The sequence below is a fragment of the Cinclus cinclus genome, chromosome 3 (assembly GCF_963662255.1).
Source record: "Cinclus cinclus chromosome 3, bCinCin1.1, whole genome shotgun sequence".
Classification (NCBI taxonomy): domain Eukaryota; kingdom Metazoa; phylum Chordata; class Aves; order Passeriformes; family Cinclidae; genus Cinclus; species Cinclus cinclus.
In genome coordinates this window covers 73312704-73337337 of record NC_085048.1, presented here as the reverse complement: position 1 = coordinate 73337337, position 24634 = coordinate 73312704, and the positions used below count along the sequence as shown (strand labels likewise).

The following is a 24634-nucleotide window of genomic DNA, read 5'->3' as shown; positions in this document are numbered from 1 at the left end:
CTACTGCTGCCCTCAAGGTGATGGGTATTTAGCTATATAATAGTTCTGCTGTTTTGCAGAGCTCAAAAAAAAATTTACCTGTAGAATGGACTCAAAATATTCTACATGCATTTGAAAGCTGGAAGGCACTGTTTATGAAATGCTAAATGAATCTTACAAATTATAAACTATCTTCTAAGTCTACTGATTTGTCTTCTTCTGCTCTTTCCTTTATCAATTATTTAGTCAGTGGGTTTTGTCTTTCCATTACGTTTAGAGATCTAGTGAACAAATAAAAATAACTGTAATACCAGACATTATGTTTCTCCATTTACTATTTGTTTCTGACATGGTTTTGAAAAATTAAATGGAAAGAATTGTTGTCTTAAGTGCTTAAGTACAGTGTTGTGGGTTTACTTTAACACGGTTTTGTCCTAAAGTGGAAGACTGTTAATGTTTCCGAACTTCAGGATTCCAAAATGCAACAATGTGTTCTTTGGGCAGCTCTGGGAAGGAACGGGCATCGGGCTCCAGCAGTACCTCCCATGTGTTCAGCAGAAGTGGGATGGAGTGATGGACACCTGTCCTCACAGGCTTGGCCAAGTCTTTAGGGTGCTCTCGACCTGAACAGTCGCTGCACGTGTTTTAAAACCAGCCTCCCGGAGCGCCTAAGCGGGTGAGAGCTGGCCCGGAGCTGCCCTCAGAAGCTGCTGCAGCGAGCGTGGCCCTGGGACGGGGCTGCTCCCGCCTTCAGCCCGAGCACCGAGCAGCTGCCCGCTCTGGAGGCTGGCGTTGTCCAAGCACTTCTCGAACTTCGACCGGCTCGGTGCTGTAACCACTTCCCTGGGGAGCCCTGGGGCACCTGCTCCAGGGTCCAACCACTCTCTGAATGAAAACATTTTCCTAATATCTAACCTAAACCGCCCGCAACTCAGCTCCGTCCCTTGGGGTCCTGTCACTGAGAGACCGCTGCGTGCCCCTCTGCTTCCTCTCACGAGGAAGTTGTAGATTCTGTTGAGATCTCAGACCGAATGAGCTCAGCCGCTCCTCGTACGGTCGGTTCCCTCGGGTCGAGCGTGGCGGGAGAAAGGGAAGGACACACGGCGGGTGTGAGGGGCCGCTTGCGGGCGCGGGGGCCGCGCAGTCCAGCCGTTACCGCCGCCCCCGCTTTGAACTTCCCGCCCGCCGCCCGCGCTGCGCGTTCGCCGCCGCAGTTTCCAGGCTCAGCGGGCGGCAAAAGTGCCGGGCGGCCGTGGCCTCTCTGCGTCCCCTCTCGGGGCGGTGCTGAGGGCTGCCACCGGTCCGGTCCGCCCCGTTCCCTCGGGTCCGCCCTAAGCTGGTGCCTCCGGCGGCGGCGAATCTGCCGGGCCGGTCCCGCCGCTAGCGCGGTTTGGGCGGTTGTCAGGGAGAAGCAAGATGGCGGCAGCGGCGGCGGAGGAGGACACGGAGCTGCGGGACCTGCTGGTGCAGACGCTGGAGAGCAGCGGGGTGCTCAATAAGATTAAGGTGGGCGAAGAAGAGTCTCCCGCCGGCGGGGAGCGCTGGCTGGCGCTGGCGGCGCCTCGCAGCCCTGTGGAATGTGGAAGGACCGAGGCTTCGTCCCCTCTCGCCGCCGCTCGCAGCCGGTGCTCCCGGCTGGAGCGCTCCCTCGGCGTCGCGGCCTGGCGGTGGCGCCTGCTTTCCCCTTGGTGTTCGCCGGCCGCTCGCGGTGGGGCTGCTGCGAGGGCCCGGGGCCTGACCATGGCACGGCGCTGCCCCGCGGCCGCGGGAATCTGGGGACACCCCCCCCCCCCCCCCCCCGGGCGAGGGGAGCGCGGCCCCGGCTGTGCGCGTTCGCTCTCAGGTACCGTGCGGCCGCAAGAGCTCCCTTGCTGCCGCCAGAATGGCTGGAAGCAATGGGCAACGGCGTAGTGCGGGACGGGGTGGGTGAAGTTAATCACTGCTTCGATACGGAAAACCCTTACTGAAAATTTCAAGCGGGAGTTGTGGGTCGCTGTTTAAGCGCTTGTTCTTCTTGTGTGTGCGTTGCTTCAGTTGTGTCTTGGAGGCTTGCTATGTCGGGAAACTCTCTGGGCATGCTACCTGCTTACAGGGAACAAATAATGCTATGTTAGGAAAATACACGGAAGAAGATAGTGGAGTGCATACTGCTAATGAATCTGTGGTGCAGCCTGAGCTTGTGTCAGAAGGGTAGGAAAATTGGTTCTTTGGATTCTTGTTAAAATTAAAAGCTTCCAGCAATAATTATTGTGTATCACAGAGAGCAACACAGATATGGAAGCCTGAAAATAAATGGGTTTCCTTCAAGGCTGGAGGAGAAATGAAGCGTTGCTTTCAGATCAGGGATTGTGGTGTTTAACCACAGAGCACTGCTGTAAGTCTCCAGAGATGGATGGTCGATGCTGATAGTTCAAGAGCAGTTGAACAACTGAAGTGGTTTATGGAAATGAGAGTGTCTTTCTGTATGCACTTTAAAGTTTACTGTGTTTTGAACTAGCCATGCTTTTCAGCAAAATAATATTCAAAACTATGTTGTTCACCCCTTTCAGATGGATGATCCTTGTGTAAGTTCTGTAAGTTAATGAAGATTTTAGCTCAAGTAATTGTGTTCTGAGTAGTGAGAATTTTCTAGTAGATGTCAGAAAGGCCTTTTGGGCCACCTGTTAACCACTCACATACTGTTAAACAATGCAAGTATGGTGATAGTAAAATTGTAATTTAAAAAGGTACGGCAAGGCAATTGAGTCACATTGAGTTCATGAACAGTAGTTTCTTAATTCCCACCTTTGTGTAGTGTGTAAATTTTCATACTATGGTTGCCAGTCTGTTGAGTTTTATGTGAATAAATTTATTGCCGTTTGCTATTCTATAATGCTTAAAGTGTGTGGTATCCAATGCTGTGTAAGGTGCTGCTATGGCAAATTAGCAAATGACTTAGAAAAATACTAAATGCAGCCTCCTTGAGACAGATTGTGTCTCTCTTTAATACAAGGCATTACTGTTTAATAATTGGTATGCTTATGGATAAGGCTTTTGACTGGAGGAACTCACGGTGGTTTTATTCTTAGCTGTAAACCTTAGTTGGCATGCATCTCGGTTTAGGGCAAATTTGGGAGTAAACCTCTGAATGGGGTCCCTCTAGGAAACAGATTCAAGCAGTCCCTCCTCCAGCTGGTTCAGGGAAAGTATTTCCTTGGAGAGAAGGGGAAAAAAAACCAACTTACTTATTTAATAAGCAAAGCACTCCCCGGCAGAAAAATGATCAATACAAAAAAACAAAACGTCTTGCCGCTCTGAAGAGATGACAAATTCAGCAGAGTCCCTTCTGCGGGTTGCAGCCCAGCTCACTCAGGCTGTTCTCAGTCCCTCTGACACTGGGAAATGCCCAGGCCAGGCCAGACCTGGTGGGACACAGGTTTGAGCTTCTGGTGCTCCTCTGGGCTTTCAGTCCAGAGCAGGTTCGAACAATTCCAAGAAAAAGGAAAAAAAAAAAAAAAAACAAAGAAACAAACAAAAAAAACACAGTCCAGGGAGCTTCTTTGCCTCAGCTGGCCAGAAACTAACCAAAAGCAAAGGGGAGCTCTCTCCTGCTGTCCACTGCAGACAGCACAGTCTGTGTGAAGGATGTGGGGGGAGCGAGTGCAGTCTCTAATAACAAACTCTGCACCTCTTCTCTCCCCCTTCACTACTGGAACCAGCCTTAAAGCTGCAGAACTTAATATTCAACACCAACGGAACAGACAATTTGGGGACACAAGCATTATAAAGTCACCCCAAGACAGCATGTGAGTTTGATTAGTGTTGATTGGCAGTGTTAATGACTTACAGATTTTGTTCTATTATTACATGACAAAAAACCTGTTGCTGGAAGAATTAAGCTTGAACAAGGCTTCTTAAACTGTCATCTTTTAATTGAAATTAGATTATACCATCCATTTAAAAAGTTGAAGTCATCCTTTAACTAAAATTAATTAAACTTGATTTTGTTCAGTAGTGTTTATCTATTATATGCCAATATTTTTTATGATGTGGTAGAACTGAACATTTACATGTTAATCGAAACTGATGTTTGTTTCATATTTTAGAATGAGAACTGACCACTTTTCAAGCTGGATGAGGCTAGAAAGCTACAATAAAGTATTTGTGATTCATTGAAGTAGCTACACTAAGGAGAAAAATATGTGGTCAATGTGTAGCTGCCTTGGTATGAAGCACTGGGAGGATTAGAATTCAAGGAGAATTATTTCAGTGGATAGAATGTATCAGAGTCACACATTTTGTAACAATTAGAGTAATTTTTGGAAGAAATTTATTGTCATAATTTAGTTCTCTACTAAAAGACAATTTTATAATGGCTTGCAGTTTATTTGTTTATTTGTATTTTGAGATTAATTTCTTTGGTGCGTTGGTGTTGATGTAAATTATTTAGCTAAAAAATGTTACTTATATGACATTTTAAAAATTTGTTCATGATTTTTGTATTTGTCTTAAAGTTTGAGCACTGGAGTAATTAATAAAGTAATATTGAGAAAACTGGAAGTTGTATAAATGTATTTGCTACTTGCAGTTGAGAATTTCCTGTATTGTCTAAACTGCAATATGTACGTGTGTATGCATATACATAAATATATGTATATAATACAGATATATACTATATATAGTTTGTTAATCATTGGAATTAGTCTGATGAATAAAACAGCTTTATAATGAATTCTGTAAACACACAATATAACTCTAGATATCTGTATTTCAGTGAAAATTATCACTGTTTCCATGTGGTAGTGTACAAATAGGGGTGTTTTGTCTTGAAGAGAATGTGATCTTTCTCCTGGGGAAGCTGTTGTCATCTGAGCAAGAGGAGCCATTATGCTTCTTGTGTGTTTCTTTGTTATTTTATTTTGGTTTGGTTTATATCTTTTAATCTCTTGCTTTGGAATAATTTAAGCTTCTATTACTTGAATTTTGCATCTTCTCCGGAACTTGCTGTTGCTACAGTTACATGGAGGGGATTAGCATCACTAATGTCATATACCTAGTAAAGCATTTGGCCAAGTGGTACCACTAATTTCTTACTAATCTGCATCAAAACCTGGACAGCTGTGGTATGGGCAAGTGGTGTGATGTTAGAAAGGATAAAAGTACTGTTTTTTAATATGAGCATGTGCCCAGGTCAGTTAAAATTGTCCTGTTTGCTTTTGCATCTTCAATCCATGTACAGTAATGAATAGTGCTTTTAAATGTCCTAGAATTATTAACTGTCACGATGAGCATGCTGTGCAGTGCAGTGTAACCTCCTGTTTTCTGCATGTTGTGATGCATTTTTTGTTTTGAAGTGGTTCATACCAAAAAATCAACTTAATTCTTAGATTCAAGGAGAATATTTTTTTTAATGTAACATCTATTTCTTTTTAGTTTTGTAAGTCAAAATATAACAATTTTTAATTATTTCAAATAAACTATCTGAATTTCAACATTTAAATGTCAAAATGGTTCTCATCATATTCTCAGAGAGGAGTCTGAGTATGACTGGTTCCACTCCTAGTCCAGGACTTTGTTTATGTCTAAAGGATTATGTGTGCACAATCACTCCTTTATGTCACTTAGCCAAGATTCCAAAGTTGAGCAGGCAGTGGGGCAGAGCATACCCACCACATGCTCAAGGATGAGAACCCTTACAGATTTTGCACATGGAGATGACAGGGAGGGTACTGCTGAGTAATGTTGGTAGAGATGTTGCTGGTTATGATTTGACACCAGCCTTGGATTTATGATGCATATAGACTGTTAGAGGTTTTTATCCTGGTGCACACAGAGTTGGTCACCAGCAGTTAAACAGCTCAATGTTCTGCCATGTCTCTTTCCAGAGCCGTGCATCTGCTCTGTATCTACCAAGGTGTATGACAGTTCTTTTGGAGTTAGGAAGTGGAGATGCTGAAAGTTGTGCAGAAATGTGCCCATGTGCCACTAAATTTTACAAATGCAGGAGAGATTGTTTATGCTTGGGCATGCACGGGGCTATTCCACAATGCTGGAGCAGATGGCAGTTACACATTCCTGTGCTTTAGCTGGAAGGTCTCTGAGCATTACCCTGCAAAATCTTATGCATTACTTTAATAATTTCACTGCCCTAAACTACACATTTAACCACACCAGCTCTGATGCAAATCTTGGGAGTGCAAGCTTGCTGGAGATTTTGTACCTCCAGCTGGCCCATTGCAGATCTCTGAAGTGTCTCCCATACTGGCACTTGCTGATCTTGCCTACCCCTTATTTCTCAGGGAATATATAACATTGCCTTTATGGCTTCAAAAACTGTGTTCAGTTGCTGAAGTGGGTTGAGAAGAGTGGTAGCATACATGTTTGTCAGGTTGAAATTTGTGTTATGGTTTCTGCTAATGAGTTGTGCCTAAAAAAAGAAGCCCAGGACTTCCTCTGCAAAAGCTAAAAGCTTCAGAACCCTAAGGGTTTGTAGAAATGTTGAGAGATGCACGAAGCAGACAGCAAGGCTCTCTTAGCTAGCAGACAATGTTGTACTCAACTGTGCTATAGGTACAAAGCAGTTTATGAAGCTAAAGTTCACACTTTTTTAACCTAGTATTCCACAGCATTTGGAGATCAGTGTTGGAAAACTATTGCTTATTCATATGAAATATTGCCCCAGAAATGGAAAGTATGAATAAAGTTTGATAGAAAATAATTATTTTGATGAGGTCTCTTTGGAAGGTGTTGGGATATTTGGATTGAAGGTGAATTGTGTAGCTGTACAAAAGAGACAGAATGCAAGGAGCAAGCCATATTCAGAGTTTGTGCTTATTGTAAGAAATCATCTTGGCCACTGATGTGCCTACATCCCTCGAGGTGTGGAAATGTGTGTGAAGCTTACAAGTGTTTTCCTGTTGGAAAACATTGTCTCAAGTTTTGTCTTAGGAAAATCAGATCTCTTGTTTAAGTTCTGGACAAATCTATTCTAGCACAATGACAAACACTACCATAAACACCCCCAGAACATGGGGGTGTCCATGGACATATTAAATGTTACACATTTTGGAGTCTGCAAGTGGGATGTGGTTACAGGTCCTGAATGGTCTCTGTCTTATCCTTTCAGTTTTCATCCAGTATCTGCTATCTAAGGTGCTGTGGATGGCTTTACAAGCATATTGCTAAATCAGACCAATAGCCTTGTTAGTGTAGTTGCTTGTTGTCTTCCTATTAAAAAACATGTTTCCAAATTAGATGGGCATTTTTTGAGATGCCACCTGAAAAGTGTATTTGGGGAGCTCTCGTGATAGTAAGAACTGTTACCCTCTTTTCCAGGGAACTGCAGACTAAGGGAGCTGTTTTCATGGGCAGTACTTAGGGTACGTACAAAAGGGTCTCTATTTGGAATAGGGTAAACTTCCCCAGGTTCTAAAGAGGGATACTGTAGTTCAGTGCAGAAAACTTGCTTTTTTCACAGACTTCAATTTCTGATTTATAGTTCAACAACAGTCAGTAAAAACCAGTGTTGTCTGATGACCTGTAAATGCCTCGGAGGAAAAGGTGAAATTTAATTTTGTTTCAAAACACTGACCCATACGTTTCTCTAGCACAGACAGTATTTGTCATATACAATGATAGCCTTACTTGTTTTAGCCAAGTTCAGTGAAACGAAATTGCTGTTTCATTGACATGAGTTCTAGCCTGACAAAACTACTTGGGGATAGAAGAGAATGGGTGTCTTTCACAGTATGAGAAAGAAGTCTGTAGGCTTGATGGATGTAAGAGTGATAGACACTTACTCATCAACATCTGTCTCTGTTGACATAACCCTGTTTTACTGAAGGCTTAGAAAGAATATGGGTGGGGAATTAGAATATCAAACTTTGGCCTGCTTTACTACTAGACAGTGAATAAAATTATTCATGGTGTATTTGGATTGTGTTGAATACTGCTAGCAGAATGAGGCAGTGTGGAATAGGGAAGTATGGAAAATGACAAGAGCAGATAGTAACAGTGTATGAAACACCTGTTGGGCTGGTGCCAAAGGCTACTAGGGCAAAGAGAATTGCAATCTGTTCCTACCCATTAAAAACAAAAGAAGTGTGAGAAGAAAAGTGCAAGTGGTTTAATCTGTGTAGTTATATAAACCTTCATATCTGATGGTGGGAGCAAATTGCTGTGGCTGTACTTGATGATGATGATGATCTCAGTCCCTGGCGTTCAATTTCTTTATGACTGGCCTCAGGTCCTGAAAAGCCTGTATGACATTGTCTGTCCTACTGGTGTAGTATGATGATTCATCTTGTAGTAGGGTGATTATTCCTTTGGCCTCAGCTTTGTTATTGTTGCTTTTTACTTCCTTCTGCATTAAATTGAGAATTATTGCTTTAACCTCACACAAATTCTAGTGTATGGTTCTTTGTCTAAATTTATTGAGCTATTTTGAGAATAATGTGCTATGGTCTGAGCAGTACCCTCCTCAAAGGATGAAGGTCAGGGTGTTGCAGTAGTGTAGACTTTCCTTGTGGGGATAGTACAGGAATGTGTAACTTCAAACATTGCGATGGTCATGCTCAGAGGACTGGAGGGTTGATTGCAGGGCTATGTATCTGTGGAACGGCTTTAGGGTGGTGTTCTAGATGATGCAGGTAAGATGAAGGGAGGTGTAAATATCAGTGGCATTGTCTGCTTGTGGTCAGCTCTTGAGCTTAAGTTTATTAATTGGGCACTAAAGCAAATAAAAGTGAAGCAGCTATTCATGGAGAAAGGCAACATCTGAGAGAAATTGACCATTCATGATTAAATAAATAGGAAAAGCAAGAAAAGCACCTCCATTAGTAATTAAAAGCTGTTGAATTGGATGAGGAGTGGAGCAGGAAAACTATTCCAGTTAAGTGGAAAAAAAAAGTGGCAGTTTGATACTGTTCCAGAATCTCAAAACAGCTCAGACTCTGGTTTAGCTGTTGTACTGGCAACTACTTTAGAAAACTTTATTCTCCAGTTCCACGGTCCAGACCTTTAGGGGGGTTTGCCCCTACCCACATGCATTGACTGGTGTGTTTTGTTTTGTTTTGAACCATTGTAACAGCCAGTCAGGAATGCTTTGTTATTTTTATTATCCTCTTATGTAAATATGCTTGGTTTCTGTAGCCTGAGTGACAAAGACAGTGCAATTGTTTCAGGTTTATGTTAGGGAGGTAAGATAAATAAGCAAGTTATTAGCTGCTGGTTGCAAAGTTAAATGAAAACTGATTTTGTAAGAATAATATTTAAGTTAATGGGGTGTGTAAAAGGTCTCACCCATTGACAACTGTACCCCAACACCTGAAAAAAAGGTAAGAATAATAAATTAATTGCTTATAAGAGGATTTTCTGGTTGAATGCTGTATCCCAGCAACTGAAAAAATGTGATTGCAGTGTCAGTATGACCATTGCATATAATTGTTGCAAGCATTTTGCTGTTCTTTTGGTGAGAAATCCTTTTGGCTTTTTTTGCATTATTTTTTTGTCCTTCAATTAGGTGTCCAAAAGAGGAGTTTCCTTAAAAAATATGTGTTTGTTTTTCTGATGAAGGATGTTTGGGTTTGGGGTTTTTTATTTGTTTGGTTTTTGGGTGGGGTTTTTTTCATGTGTTTGAGTTTGATTTTTTTTATTTTTTTTTTGGTTGATATTTTTATTTGGTTGGGTTTGGGGTTTTTTGCTTTGTTTGGGTTTTTTATGGGTGGGCATTTGCTTTTGGTTTTCTTTTTTGGGGGAAGGGACCATTACATCATGTTTAGTTACCTCTCGTAATATATATATGAGAAAGTCCAGTCATTCTCCATACTGGTCTTATTCTTAGTTATGGAAATAAACATTTCTTTTAAATTCTGCTTTTTTTTTTTCCTGTTAAGAAAACTTTAATATGCCATCTTTTCTATTTTATTACTGCAATGGTGTCTACTGACTTATTTCAAAACGTTAGATTAAGAGTTGATTAAAGTGGCAAACTAATTCATCAAATTTATGTTATCCATTTGATGCATTCAGTGAAAGCAGAAAAAGCTGTAGTGCTTACAAAAAATTTTGAAAAGTAGACAAGGCTTAAGCTTTAATATTCAAAGTAGTCCTTAGAAGAATTCTGATTCTTTATAATAATATAGAATCAGGTAGGTAAACCATTACTATCCAGGAGTATTTGAATGACTGTGATCATGTTCTTTTCCTTGAGAAATTCTGGGGTTTTGAGTATAACTGGACAAGAAATCATAGCAATTTGTATATCTTAATGTTTAGTTTTTAATGGGTTATTACAGCCTATTTGTTTATATTTCCTGAGTGAATTATAAGGGAAGGGTAGGTGTTCTGGAGCTGCCTGAAAATGATGGATATTTAACTCTCAGAAGAAACTAATAGATGGTAATTTAGGTACTTTGGAATCTTTTTATGTGCAAAGAAATAATTTAGGAAGTCTTGTATCAAATTATGCTGCCTCCTGCCTTGTTCTCAAACTGGAAACTATTATTTTTCTGCCTCGAGTAACATTGCCTGTAATCTTAAATGTTTTAATTGCACTGATATAGATTACAGTGCATGCCAAGTTGCTTGAGGAGAAACAAATAGCTGTAAAGCTACTTGCTGGCTCTTTGCATCCTATTTGCTTAGGAAAAAAAGTGCTTGTAGAAATGCTGTTTGTTTTGTTTTTTTTTTTTTATTTGGCAGGCAGAGTTACGAGCAGCTGTGTTTTTGGCATTAGAAGAACAAGAGAAAGTAGAGGTAAGAGAATCTTAAAAAATAAATCAGAAAAGAAAATCCTTTGTGTAGAATTAAATAACTTTAATACTTTCTATTTATGAAATGTAGCAAGATAAAAAGATATATTTCTGTATAAGATTTGTAAAGGACACAAAACAGGACTATCAGGGTGTTTCCAGATGTTTAAAATGGGGAATTGTTAAGTAGCCTTTTGAAATTGTAATTTTACATGTCTGTCTCTGCTGGGTTTATATGGCATCTGTTCAGTTGACCAGAATAGCTAAATATTTTCTGTTTTACATCTTTCAAAACAGATATCTGCTTGACCAAGATTTTATCAGATTGGAGTAATGTCTTTTGAAATTGAAGATATTATATTTGGGTGCTTTGACAAGTGTATTTCAGAAGAGGTTTAGTCCAGTAAAATGCCAGTTGTAAATGCTTATGGTATTTCCCATAAATATGTTGCAGGCTTGCTTCAGAAAAAACACTTAAGGATGAATTCTCAATAAAGAGATGGACTATATACTGATACTTTGGCAATATATTAATATTAAGGGAATGAGATATTGATTCATGATTGCATAACAGTACTGCTGTGGTATACAGATATCAGTTTTGTGACATCTTCTACTGCCAACTATGCTTAATTTCCTCTGTCTTTCCATTTTCTAGAATGGGAAAGTAGAGTGCTGTATCTCCAGCCTCTCTGCTTCAGAAGGGGAGGAATGGAAAACTGTGCTGTTCCTCTACTGGTTAGATGGTTGTGCTCTTTCTGGAGAAATACTTCAGTGAAACAGGCAATATTGGGATGTTAGTAAGGATGGGAAGTAGTTATTCTATGATATGAGATTCCATATTCCAGAAATTTAACATAAGGTAGCTGAAGAAGATGTGGTGGAAGAGTGATGTAGAAGAGCAGTGCCATCTCTTTATGGGAAGTATATTGTAGAGCACCCAGAGAACAACCTCCCACACTACCTGGAGAGTAATAGCAATAGTTCAAGCAACATTAAGAGAGATTTACTACAGTACATTTCAGGTCACCATTTCTCAAAAAGCTTACATGTATCATAGTATTTTAAATTTACACTGTCAACACTGGTGACATATTAATACTTACCGCTGCTCTAAATTCTTAATAATTAAGCAAGATTTTCTTTTTTCCGGTAGCACTTTCTTGCGTGTTATCATTTGCAACTGTAGTGATAAATACCTATAACCAATCCTTTTCTTACCCAGGATATCCATTCCATCTTAGGAATGGCATTTAGAATTCATTTTGAAAAATCCAGAACAATTTTGACAACCGCAGACATAGCATATTGATTTATTTCTGTTTTAAAAGTTGAAGAGGGCAAATCTAACAAGGGAGAAAAAAACATTTTTCATAATATCTTTGAAGGTGTTTTAATTAATAGAAGATTAGTATTCATTTGTGTTCTAATAATTAGCATGGTCCACACTTCATCTGGAAGATTTGTAAATTTCCATTTTTTAAAAGGTTGGACTGAATTGCCTTAAACTTTGCACTGTATCAGAGGAGCAACTAGGGAAGTTAGTGAGTTAGCTGCTTAGCTTACCTCTTCAGTCATTAGATAAATAAAAATCAGTATGCTATTAAGATTTTTGGTGAAATTACTTTAGCTCAGAGTCACATATAATTTGCTTAAATAAATTTATTGCTAATAGCTTTTACTTGTAGAATTCATAGAAAGGTAGATTTTTAAGAAGTGAATTGCGTGGACAGGGCATCATTGTGCAGCAGAGTACACCAAAACACTAGCTTGCTGTGGTTTTCAGTTTCTTGCTAGCACGTAGATGACATTAATTGCTGTTTGGTTTTTACATTTTGACAGAACAAAGCACCACTGGTAAATGAAAGCCTGAAGAGTTTTTTAGGTACAAAGGATGGTGAGTTCTTTGTTTAGTATATATTTCTCACGATAATAAAAATAGGAGACAAAGGATTAAATCTTTGCATCTTATTAACAGTGCAATTTCCATTACCTTAAGTATGCTTTTGTTCCTTTCAGGTGTCCTAATTACTACTCATTCAGAATATAATTAAACCTATAATTTTTTTAAGTTAATATTTCTGAAGTTGTATTTTTAATTAAGGTAATTAAGGCATTGAAGTTAATATTTCACGATGCCTTATGGCTGTGCTAACTCAGAGACATTCTAGACCAATAGAAACAGTAACCATTGAAAACTAAGAGTAGAGGTACAAGAGTGAATGCACATATATGACAAATGTCAAAATTATGTTTTTAGAACACCTGAATAGTTAAAAAACTGCTGTACATGACTTTTGTAAGCAGTCTGTAATGCTCTGGTGGTATTACTGTCCTAAATGATTTTGCTATAATAGACAAGTTCAAGATTAGGGAATTGGTATACAAAATTGCTCTGAGGTGGTATTTTGCTTAATGTCTAAACTATGGCCATGCTGAAGCCATGTGTGCTGGTGTTAATGTTAAATCATTTAAATAAGATTTGTTCTTGTCTGGTGTATTTTAACTCTTCTCATTTTCTTTTTAGGTCGTTTGGTAGCAGGTCTTGTTGCAGAATTTCTGCGGTTTTTCAATCTTGATTTTACTTTAGCTGTTTTCCAGCCTGAGTCAAGCACAGTAAGATATACTGGTTTTGTTTTTATGCAGTGCTCACTGTGTGAAGTGCGTGGCAATGAATACAGAAGCCATTGCAGATTTGTTTAAACCACTTACTTGTTGCTATTTTTTTTTTAATATTTTGTCTGTAATAGGTACTTTGTGTCATGAAAATACATTTTTCAGGAAAGTGGGCTAATACAAATACTCCTCTTTATCAAAATCAGTGCTAGATAATAATTTAATTTTGAATTAACAAGCTGATAATTTTTGTGGAATCATATAATAGTATATGAATCCTGCACACCCCTGCCACATTCTTTGCCACTAACTTTACTGTGTCATAATATTAAGTTAGTATTGTTGCATGAAAATTTAAATAATGTCAGTCATCTACTCTAAGAGAAATTTCAGTGACACAAAGGACTTTGGGCAGATATACTTTACAAAAACAATTGAATGCAATAGTTCAGTTGGGAGGGACTTACAGTGATTATGTGGCCCAACTCATTGCTTTAAGGCTTTAGATACTGAATTAGAGGGTTTTCATCATCTTCGTCCCTTTGTCTTTTTTTTTTTTTTTTGATATAAAGGTTTTAATAGTAATTTTGGGTTTGAAGTAGCTGCATTTCACTGCAGAATTTCCCATAATATCTCAAGTACTTTTTTTGAAGTCAGTTTAAATAGTTAAAATATTAAAAATCCAATTTTTTCAAATGAACCAGTTGTTGACTTCTATTTCTCAGAACCTCATGTTTCTTTTTAGTGGCTTATTCAAAGAAAATCCCATATGACTTTGTTATTTGCCAAATATCCTTAGCCAAATTAGTTGCTAATTTATAACTAGAACACATCTGTGAAAAGATTCATGTTCATGCTACCAAATAAAAACAAATGAAAACAGCCACACTTCGTGTTGTGTTGCCACTCACTCTTGGGAGCAGTGCTTCATTTGCATTATAAAGGCATCTTACTTTCAAACACCCCCTTCTGTTTTCCTGTAAATGTGTCCATTTCACCTATTGCATAGCATAAAGGAAATTTGTCAAAGTTAGGTGAGCTGGCCAAGGCTGTTGTGTACGGTGCTGAGAGATTTGACTTTGTCTGTCTCTACTTGCCTCTGAGCAGTTTCTTGTACTGTCTCTTTATTCAGTGTGCTTGACTAGTGGTGGCTCATTTCAGTGTTTCCTTGACCTGTGTTCTGATAAGAAATGTCACTATATGATCGTAAGGGATCCAGATGAACTGATGCCCTTTGCAGTGTTGCCATCTGGGGTTGTGCTAATCAACCTCGGTTTGCTGTAGCTTTCTGCTTCTCCTATAGTGTGAAGTTCAGTTTGAAAAAGTGTTGTTGGGGTGTTTTTGTGGAATTTTTTTGGATGATACTGAATTGCTTTCATCCTTTTTTCTGTCCAAACCCATGGGTTTTTTTAATGTGAAACAGACTGAAAGTAAGTGTTGTTCCGCAAGTGTAGTTCTCTGTGCACAGGAATGGTAACTCCCCATCATCCATGAATTTGCTGGGACCACTGGCTGGGTGACCTTGGATCCACTTTTAAATGTGATAGGCTAAAGTAATTTGGCCATATAAGTTCTTAAATCCCAAAGCATGCTAATGATTGCTTCTTGCATATTTAAAATAACTTTGCATGATCTATGACAAGTTCAGGTACAGATCAGAAGTAAACTATGCAGTAGATGGTTTCTAAAAGAGGTGTAAATGTGGCACTTAGGGACATGGTATGGTGATCCTAAGGGTCTTTTCCAACCTGAGTGATTCTCTGATTTTATTACTTTAGTCCACCAACAACAAGACATCATAAATAATCACTGTTTAGTTCAGGTAGAGCTGTGTTAAATATGACTTTTTTGTATTACAAAATTTATCTTATGTTTTCTGACAGATATATCGATCTTGTGATTCTTCTTTTTTCTGTTGTCCCCCCAGCTAAATGGCCTTGATGGCCGAGAAAACTTAGCTCGAGATTTGGGAATTACAGAAGCAGAAGGTGTTGTGGGTGGTCCCCTGTTGTTGGAGGTTGTTAGGAAGTGTCAGCAGAAAAAGGCTTCAAGTGGTGGAGAAGTAAGTAATGCTAACTTGAAATTTCTTTCTTTATAATTCTTTATTCCTTTTTTTAATGATGAAAAATAAACTGAAATTCGGAACACTTGGCTATTATTGTACTATTAAACTGTTTCAGGTCTTTACTATATTATGCCTTCAACTTAATCAGAGAGATAAGAAGTAAATTTTAGGACTATTATTTTTAATACCACCCTAGTGTTCTTTTTTAATATTCTACTGCAACATAGTAGCACAGTGTGAATCTAGATAAATTACACAGAACACTGTGTCACTTATTTTCTAATTTCTGGTGTGGTTTGCTAACACTTTTATCTGTACCTTTATCTGTTTTCCTTGGCATACTTCTAATTTTAATATGACCTGAAAAGCCTTGAATGAGTTTTGTCAAAAGCTTTAAAGCTCTGCTGAAAACATATGTACTTAAGAGTACATGTATCAAAGTATTGAACTACTTGAAGGCAATGACAGCAGTATTTGAATGGAGTAGATAATCAATATGTTGATTAAGTGAATTAAACCCAACCAATAGCATTTGATTGTAACTTGAAAGAAAGTTCTCTACACCTGGGATGCATTCAGTGTCCAGAAGAAAACTTAAATTCAGGAGTTGTTGTCATAGACTTCTTAACGTAGCAATTTTCTGTCACATGAAACGGGTGTTTCCTTGAACCCTTGTATTTCCTTGTATTTGATCAGTCTGGGAATGCCCCAGGAAAGCCAAGACCCTTGTGGCTGGCCGGTCTGTCAGCGTCCTGTTATGGTGACTCCACTGAGAAGTCCACTGTATTGGAGGGTGTTTAACTGACTTGCTGAGAGGCATGTGCCAGCACTGTGTTGGACTCAAATCCAGTAGTGCAATTTAGAAAGGAGAGCCCCTCCTAGATCTCCTCACTCTCTGGTTTCCATACCAGTCATAGTGTGTGACTATGACTTCCCAGTTTTCTCTAGTTCTACTCTCAGTTGTCTCTCCAGTGTCAAGGTTTGCATACTGTCCAAGTGAGGATGGTGTAGCTTTGTTTCTTGTTGAATGCAATTCTCATAGGATCAGAGAATCATTGAGATTGAAAGAGACCTCCAAGATCTTCCAGTTCAAGCATCAGCATAGCACCATCACTGTAACCCCTAACCCACGGCACCCAGCACCAGATCCAGATGCCTCTTGACCACCTCCAAGGGTGGTGACTCTACCACTTCTCTGGGTAATCTGTTCCAATGACTGACCACCATAACAGTGAAACATTTCTTTCTAATATGTAATTTGAATGCGCCCTGTCTCATCTTAAGTTGTTTCCTCTAGACCTCACTGCAGGCACAGTAGAAGAGACTGGTCCCTACCTCACTACACCCCCCTGAGCCTCCTCTTGTCTAGACCACTTGCCTCAACCCTTCTTCTTAGGACATGTTTTCTAGATCCTTCATGAGTCTCACTGTCCTTCTCTGGACCTGCTCCAGCACCAGTATCTTTTCTAATGTGAGGAGCCAAAAACTGAATGCAGTAGTCAAGATGTGACCTCACCAGTGCCAGTTATTACAAAATTAAATTTAAGTTTTAGTAAGTGCTTATTTGAAACTTCTTAGGTGGCTCCAGTTCTTAGTGACAGCCAGTGCCCCACATCAAAATCATCTGATGGACGGTCAAGTGCACACTCTATACCAAATAAGGTAAGATTAAATATAATGGAAAGCTTCATACCATACATGAGATGAATAAAGGAGAGAACCCCTATGAAACTGCAGATAGGACAGTATTCACTTAAATGATCTGAAGTTTGAAAATATTTATTCCACTCAGCAGAACTTTTATATATGATTCTAAGCAAAGATGAATTCTTGTGCTTATACTTTTCTGGCATGACATAGTACAGGGCCCAGAGCAGAAAAGTAGCTGTAGCTTCCCTTTTATTGTAGCCAGGCTATCATTAAGCTCTTAATTTTCAAAAACAATTCCGTTCCTCTAGGATAGGAAATAAAAATATTTTTATTACTACAACTTGTGGGTTTAAGTACTTTTTCCTGCCCTAAGAAAACTGAGCTACTGTCAGTGATTGAATGTGATTCTGTGACTGAGATAAAAAAGCTTTGGTATGAAAAAGACCTACCAGGGAAATTTTAACTTTTATGGCCTTTAGTTTGAAAATTTGGCTTCAGCCTTCTGAATGAAAGTTAATGACTGATTAAAAAACACTTCAGACAGTACAGCCTGCATACATATTGGCTAGATTAAATAATACTTTTTGTTTCAAAACTGTACTGCTATTAATTTGTAGAAAGGAAGCTAATGTAGTAAGTCTTTTACTGCCTTAATTTTAATAAGTCTAGGAGAAAGTAAAAATAGCAGTACTCCTTGCTAGGTAATAATATAAAAACATTTTTCTTTCTCAGCACCTTGACTATTTAGGTAAATTAGAATATTTTTCTTGGCCTCAAAGCTATGCTAAGTTACAGCTGGAGTTGTATGATTTGTTGTTGAAGGTTGCACATGGAATTGTCCTTACATTCTAGACTGTAGGTCTGAGCCATAAGCATGAGAAGGAGACTGAAAGTTACGTACTTTTAAAGTCTCACTTCTGTCATTTTTGGTTTTAGTATTTGAGAGAATGTGTCAATACTCCAATTTCCTTATGCTTATTACTTTAAAACCTAATACTGTACTGCAGAGATTACCATGTAATGTGGAATTTAGAGCTATTTTCATGGGTTTAAATTGATTTCTTTTGAAGATAATGGCTGTAACTAAGAACTGTTATAGAGATGTTGCAAAATAACATGAATAATGTGTAAGAATCACTATATCTGTAGATTTCTTTATTTGATAACCGAATTTTTTTAAATTGTTTGCTTTTGTAATAGAAGTGATGTAGATAGCGTAGCAATGCACAGGATGGAACAAAATATATTTTAATGGCAGCAGCAATAAAGAACACTTTCTGAAGTGAGAAAACAACTTTTTCCTGGTGTGATTCTTGATGATACTAATGAACTTACTAGTACTTTAAAGGAATTTGAGGTAATATTTTAAAAAGTGATGCTAGGTGTATGTTATGTGTCGTGCATTTATATATGCACTTAGAGTATTACATGACATGAATACTTACTCCAGTCTTTTTCTTTCAAGGCTGCTGAAAACACTCAGAGTGATACAAGTGTCTCATCAGGGGAAGCAAGCAAAAGAAGTATTCATTTTCTGCCTAATGAAACAAAACTAGATCCTCAACTAGAAAACAAAGACTTGAATACCAAAGAAAAAAGTGATCCAGTTGTGGATGAAGATGATGTAGAGGGAGATTCTTTCTTTGATGACCCTGTACCCAAACCAGAAAGAACTTTCAGCTGGTAGGTAACATGGATGTTCTTAATATATGGTTTATTTTGTCCTCTGTATGCTTTCAGGCCTTTGAGAGCTATTAGTTATTTGATTATTTACTTTTGTAACTGTTGAGATCTGTAACATTTTGTTTCCAAAATATTAATATCTTCTATTCTAACCCTAACCCTATTCTATTCTATTCTATTCTATTCTGTTCTGTTCTGTTCTGTTCACAGTGTCCTCTGGGATCTCTTGGGTGTACTATGAATGGATAAACCTGTATCACTTTAAGGTGCATCAGTTAGGGTATCTAATGTACCCAGCCTGTTTCTTTGGTGGAATGAACACATATGAGGCACAGACATCAGTGTTTCTTCTTGCAACAGAGCTGCAGTGATCTGTTCTAGAGGAAGTGGACAGTGATAGGGGCAGTGCATTAAATATCAGTATGGCTTTGTAAGGAATACAAAAAACACTCTAAGCTGGTTCTACTGACTGTAATAATAAGGAAAGTTTTCTTACAGCTGAGGATTTTCTCTTCACATTGCAACGCATTCTGTGTTTTCAGTGTGTGCCTATTTTGGAGATGCATCCGAAGCACATTTTTTATTGTTCATCTGTGGAGTCTGATGACTGAAAAATGCCATTTGAAACAAGACTAGTTTCTTTTTGAAACAAGAACTATACAGCAGCTTTGTTATAAAACTGAAAAACCTATCCCTGTGTTATCATGCTGAGTTATCTTGAAGCTTAGCTTAAATACCACAGTATTGAGCAATGCTTCAGGATCATTTCTTGGGGTACTTTTGCTGTGCTCAAGTAATCAGAGAATTGCTCCATCTTAGCAGGCATTAAGAAGAAGTTACAGAATCATTTGTAAGTCAGTTTGGCAGCTGGCTTTTCCCTTCAGATGAGCTACACTGACAGTGGGCAGAGCAACATAAACTTATTTGTATTACTGCTACAGTAGATGCTTATTCTTAAGAGTAAGATCCTTCTGGTAGAGCATAAAGTAATCAAGCCAGGTGAACCAGGCCTCTCTCTAGTAAATTTGTGGACTCTTTGTGAAAGATTATTTATAATACAGGTTTTATTGGATGTTTTTTGTTGGAGTAAACTTTTTTTTCCTTAAAGAGTAGTGATTGTACTCTGGAAAATATTGTGTGTTACAGCTAACCCTACTACAGTAATTCTTTTCTCCTTATTGTAATTATCAAGAATAAAACTGCATCTGAGTGCATTTACTCCTCCTTACAAGAGAGCTCATTTAACTAGCCTTTAGCCAAAATAACCTTTGTAGCAGGTAGTCTGAATAATAAGTTGAGTAAATTAGAATAAGTCTGTAAAAACTTTTGCATAGTAATAATATTTACTAATTTATTATTTGTTGGGAATTTTCATATGACAGCAAGGGAAATTTTCTTTTAAACTGGGTAAACTAGATTTCATCTAAAAGACAATCAAGAATCAGACTAATTGTTTAGTAAAGTAAGGCTTTTTTTTTCCTAGTAGAGAAACTCACTACAGAAAAAATTGCTTCTGGATTATGTGTCTCTAGTGGAGTCACAGTCCACAAGTAGTATTTTGTAGCACATGGTGTTACAGTGATGCAGCTGTTGAAGTAACATCCCATAATAAGGTTTGCTTCTAGCTCATTTATGAATGAGCTAGAAGCTATTTGTAGCTGAGCTGTGTGTGCTGAATTGCTGATTTTTACCTTCCTGACAACTCTTCTAGAGGGCAAAAACTCTCCATATTCTCCAGGTAGAATCTCCCTTGTGGTACTTTGTGCTGGTGTGCTCGAGTCCCAAGGGGTAAATGAGTAGGACAGCATTGCTTTCTTTGCAAAAAGGTAATTTCCATATGGAAATCTCGCCCGTTCATATCAGATGGGTTCAGAGAAAGCAGTTGCTAATGACAGTGTGAGAGATGACTCTTTATCTCTAGGTCTCTGACCCATTGTTCAAAATTTTGAACCACTTTAATGTGTGATGTTGCGCATTATAATTTGGTGATCCAGATATAATGAATGATTCAAATGATGCCCATTATTAATAGGAATGGAATCAAAATAGCAAACAGTTCTGGCAATACTAAATGTGAAAATCTTGGTCTCTTAATTTCTGTTTCTTCATCCTTTACTCACAAGTAGAATTTGAACTAGGTAGTAGCCAAATGAACTTCAACTTGTGGTGAGATCTATCTTCCTATAACCAAGGGGTTTTCATTCTGTGAACTGACTGCTCTTAGAATTAATAATTTCATCAGAAGTAATCTCTTTAAGATGTAAAACGAAGTGAGGTACTGATTTATATCTGAATCTTTTTTCTTTTGGCTGCATTGACATGTGGGGATGATGAAAGGTCCCTAGACATAAATAGTGATGCTGATGACGGTGCTCTATCTGTGAGAGAAGACAGGCAGAAGTCTTTGCATGGGTGAGAAAGTGTCTTTCAGTCAGTGTTGTGGTTGACACTTGTGCCAGTGTACTGCCTATTGCTTTTAAGGCTGCAGAGTGAATAGTCCTTTTCCCTTGCACTTTTTTGCTGTAGTATTGCTGTTCTAGTTTAATGACAATTTAATAACAGGAAAAAAAAAATGATACGTATTTTACAGCTCTGTGGAGTACTTATTTATTTGTTTATTTACAGGAAAACTGAGGCTAATAAAGCAGGAGGTCTAGCATCCCTTTCTGATGCACCAGCTCTAAAAAGTGGGTTAAGCTCCCTGACTGGTGCACCTTTGCTAAAGGAGTCTGATAGTAAGTTTTCTTATTTTTTTGTGTTTTGATGATTGTAGTAGTTATTTCTGTAATGAGATGAATGAGCTACAAGTTCAGATGGAAGAACAATAGAGTATGTGGCCCCCTTCTGGTTGTAATGTGCTTTACAGTAGTGCTTTCTTGGCGAGTGATGGCATATTGGTTTGGATATATTGTGCTGCCACTGGGGTTTTTAATGCTTTGGAGCATGAATTACTTACCTACATCCCTTTTTTCTGTGTGTGTATAAAGCAGTATGTAATTCTACTGTTCGGTTTTAAACTGAAATTGTCTTATTCCTTTGTATTATCTTAAACTATTTGTACCAGTTCTTTAGAGGTATTTGTTTTCATATTGTAAATCCTTGAGTAGTGGAAGATTATTCCTGTTTACTCCTCAAGTTTTTAAATGTTATCGGAGTTCAACTGTGAAAATATGATATTGCTGTACTATACTATAAAAGTACATTATGTTGATATAAAAGAACAGGTGTTATAAATGGTTGGTTTGTATGTGTAAGTGGGATCTTATTGATGAGTGACAAGACCAATTTCTGATGTAAGTGCTTTTGTTTACAGATTTGGATAGAAACTCTGTTTTAAAAGACCTGCGGTTGGTGAATGCAAAGCTGGGATCACTAGAATTAGGCAAGTAACTGCTAAAATGAGGAAGCTCTGATATTTTTGGTTGGCCATAACTGATAAATTCTGGCCCAGCTTCTTAAAGGAATCTGAGAAACTGAAATATACATATTGAACTAAAACCTTCAGCTTTTACTTACATTATTCTATTTAACATGGACCGTGAAGCTTAATGTTAAAAGCAAGATGTAATCTAAAGAAATAGAGAAAAGTGAAAACTGGTGTTTTGTGGGTTAATATTTTACACGTGGAGCAAAAGTTTGATTCATTCTGTACATGCATTTACTAATACCAAGTGATGAATTTTGTTGTTGAGGTTTCTACGAAAAGAGCAGGTTTATATTTTTGATAAAAGATAGCCTGATAAGTTTTACTGCTTTTCAGTAGCACTTTTAGTTGCCCTCCACACCTTTGAAAGTTGCCTTTCTTTTGGTGTAAGACAAAGAAGGTGTGATGGAAGAATTCTCTCAAAATAGAGCTGTTGAATATTTAAGTTTTGTGTTTAGCAATGCAGCTAACTTCCAGAAAATGTATGTTCAGTTTTGAAGCAGTTTATGTTAATAATACTGAGATTAAGTAATGACAAACATAATTCATCCTTCTAATCAGTGTAAGTAATTTAATCTCCTCCCACTTTTGCTGGTCATCAAACCATGTATTTTGGTGCCAGAATAGATGGATAGATGGGGGGGGGAGGGTTTGTGTTTCCCGAAGAGAAAACTTGTTTGATTAATAGCTTTTAAATCTTATTTAGGAAATGGAGATGATGATGAATATGTTGATGACTTCAACAGGTAAGAGAAGGATCATACCTCAGTAGGGTAGTTCTTTATGCAGTATAAGCATATCCAATAGCATATTTGAATTATTTCATAATATGGTGGGCAGTCACTATCACTGGGATCTGTCAGTATTTCTGAACTCCTTTAAACTTCGGTTTGCTATTTGAATAGATTTATTTACAAATTTTATAAAAACATCCAAAACGCAGATGTTTTTGAATAGGGATAATGAGTTCATTAAAAACTGCTGCTAACTTCAACATGATAGTATGTTGGGTTTTTTGGGGAAGGGGTTTGAGGTTTGTTTTTTTCCCTGAACCATGCGCTTAATAATGTTTTAGCAGTTAATGTAATTAGTGAATAATTATGTTGTGTGCTGAGGTATTCAACTGAAAAATAAAGCATCAAGTGTAGTCACTAACAAATATTTAACAACCACATCAGCCTTATGATGTGAAGGTATTGGTGTTGTAAATTGTATGATCAAGGCCTAAGTATTTCTCAGTATTTATTATGACTTCATTTAGGTAGAAAACCTTTAGTTTTTATGGAGTTTTAAGTAACTTCACATCTAACTTGCTAGAAAGTGCAATTCCCATAAAATGTCCAATAAAAAATAAATGTAATACCTGGATATTTGATAAGAAAGTCTTACTTCTGTACTTATGTTTTTCTTTCTCTTTAGTACGAGTCATCGCTCGGAAAAAAGTGACATCAGTATTGGTGAAGAAATAGACGAAATTTCTGTGGGAACAGAAGGGTCAAATGCCAGTGATAAAGTATGATTATTTTTTAATTGTTGTTGTTCTTTATATTCTTCTGATCTTACCTTGACTTTGTTTCCAACCTTCTGTGAAGTAACATGCCATTATCCTTAGTTCCTAGGTTGTATTTTAAGGTTCTATTATTTGTTACATTCTGTTTTTTGCACCTAGTGTCCTTGCTAAGTTAGATGCTATAGTGGTTAACAAAATCGCAACGAAACAAAAGCCCTGCAAGAGTTTTTCAGTAGCAAAACTCACTGTGCTTTTCTAGATGTGTAATATGTATTTGAAGCTGGTTCAGTGCCCAGCATACAAAGGTTTACCTCAGTATCAAGATCTGTCTGAGTACCTCCTAAAGGATGGTGTAATCTCACTGAAAGAACTTGAGGCCAAAAGGTATATGAAGGAATACATGACATAATACTGTTTTTGTGATTTCTGAGTTTGCAATTTTATTTGTTTTCTAGCTCGAAAGCATCACACAAGACCTTACCATTTCTCAGTTAAGTGACGTTGCAGATTATCTTGAAGATGTGGCATAAAATTGGACAGCTAAAATCTTTCATTGTGCTGAACAAGAAGACTGCGGTGGACTATTAATTTCAGACAATCACCTTTTGCTGGAATGTCCACTCTCTATTTGTGCCTTGTGTTTCAGAAAGACTGTAGGTGAAGAAGGATTTTACATATTCTTAACAAGAACTAAATGAAAGAGTGTGTTCCCATTTGAGTCTGATATCAGAATTACTTTCTTCATTTGGTTCAACCAAACCTTTCACAGCAGGAGGTGGATTTTCCAAGCAGAATGTCCATTGCTGGCAGTGGACATAATGAAAACCAGTTGGTGAGAGAACATCAAGAAGAGGCATGTGGCTTTATAGTGAACTTGCACTGTTATTTTAACAGTCAGATTTTTTTTAAAGATAACCAAAGCAAGAACCTTCAAAGGTAGTGGTTCAACTCACACTTCTTCGAACATAATCTTGTCA

General features: G+C 38.0%; 1 protein-coding gene across 1 annotated transcript; it reads left to right on the top strand.

Annotated features, from left to right (window-relative positions):
- Positions 1-1395: 1395 nt before the first annotated feature.
- Positions 1396-24363, top strand: CEP43 (centrosomal protein 43). Its single transcript, XM_062489162.1, has 13 exons — positions 1396-1485; positions 10660-10713; positions 12552-12606; positions 13237-13325; positions 15253-15387; positions 16969-17052; positions 18506-18723; positions 21061-21135; positions 21349-21458; positions 22037-22105; positions 22854-22893; positions 23567-23660; positions 24113-24363. The coding sequence occupies exons 1-13, from the start codon at positions 1396-1398 to the stop codon at positions 24185-24187; spliced, it is 1188 nt and encodes a 395-aa protein (XP_062345146.1). The 3' UTR covers positions 24188-24363.
- Positions 24364-24634: the final 271 nt, after the last annotated feature.

Coding starts and splice junctions, on each gene's coding strand:
- CEP43 (XM_062489162.1), top strand. CDS start 1,396: ATGGCGGCAGCGGCGGCGGAGGAGGACACGGAGCTGCGGGACCTGCTG. Junction 21,136..21,348: donor AGGCAGAAGTCTTTGCATGG/GTGAGAAAGTGT, acceptor GTTTATTTACAG/GAAAACTGAGGCTAATAAAG. Junction 23,661..24,112: donor GGTCAAATGCCAGTGATAAA/GTATGATTATTT, acceptor TTTGTTTTCTAG/CTCGAAAGCATCACACAAGA.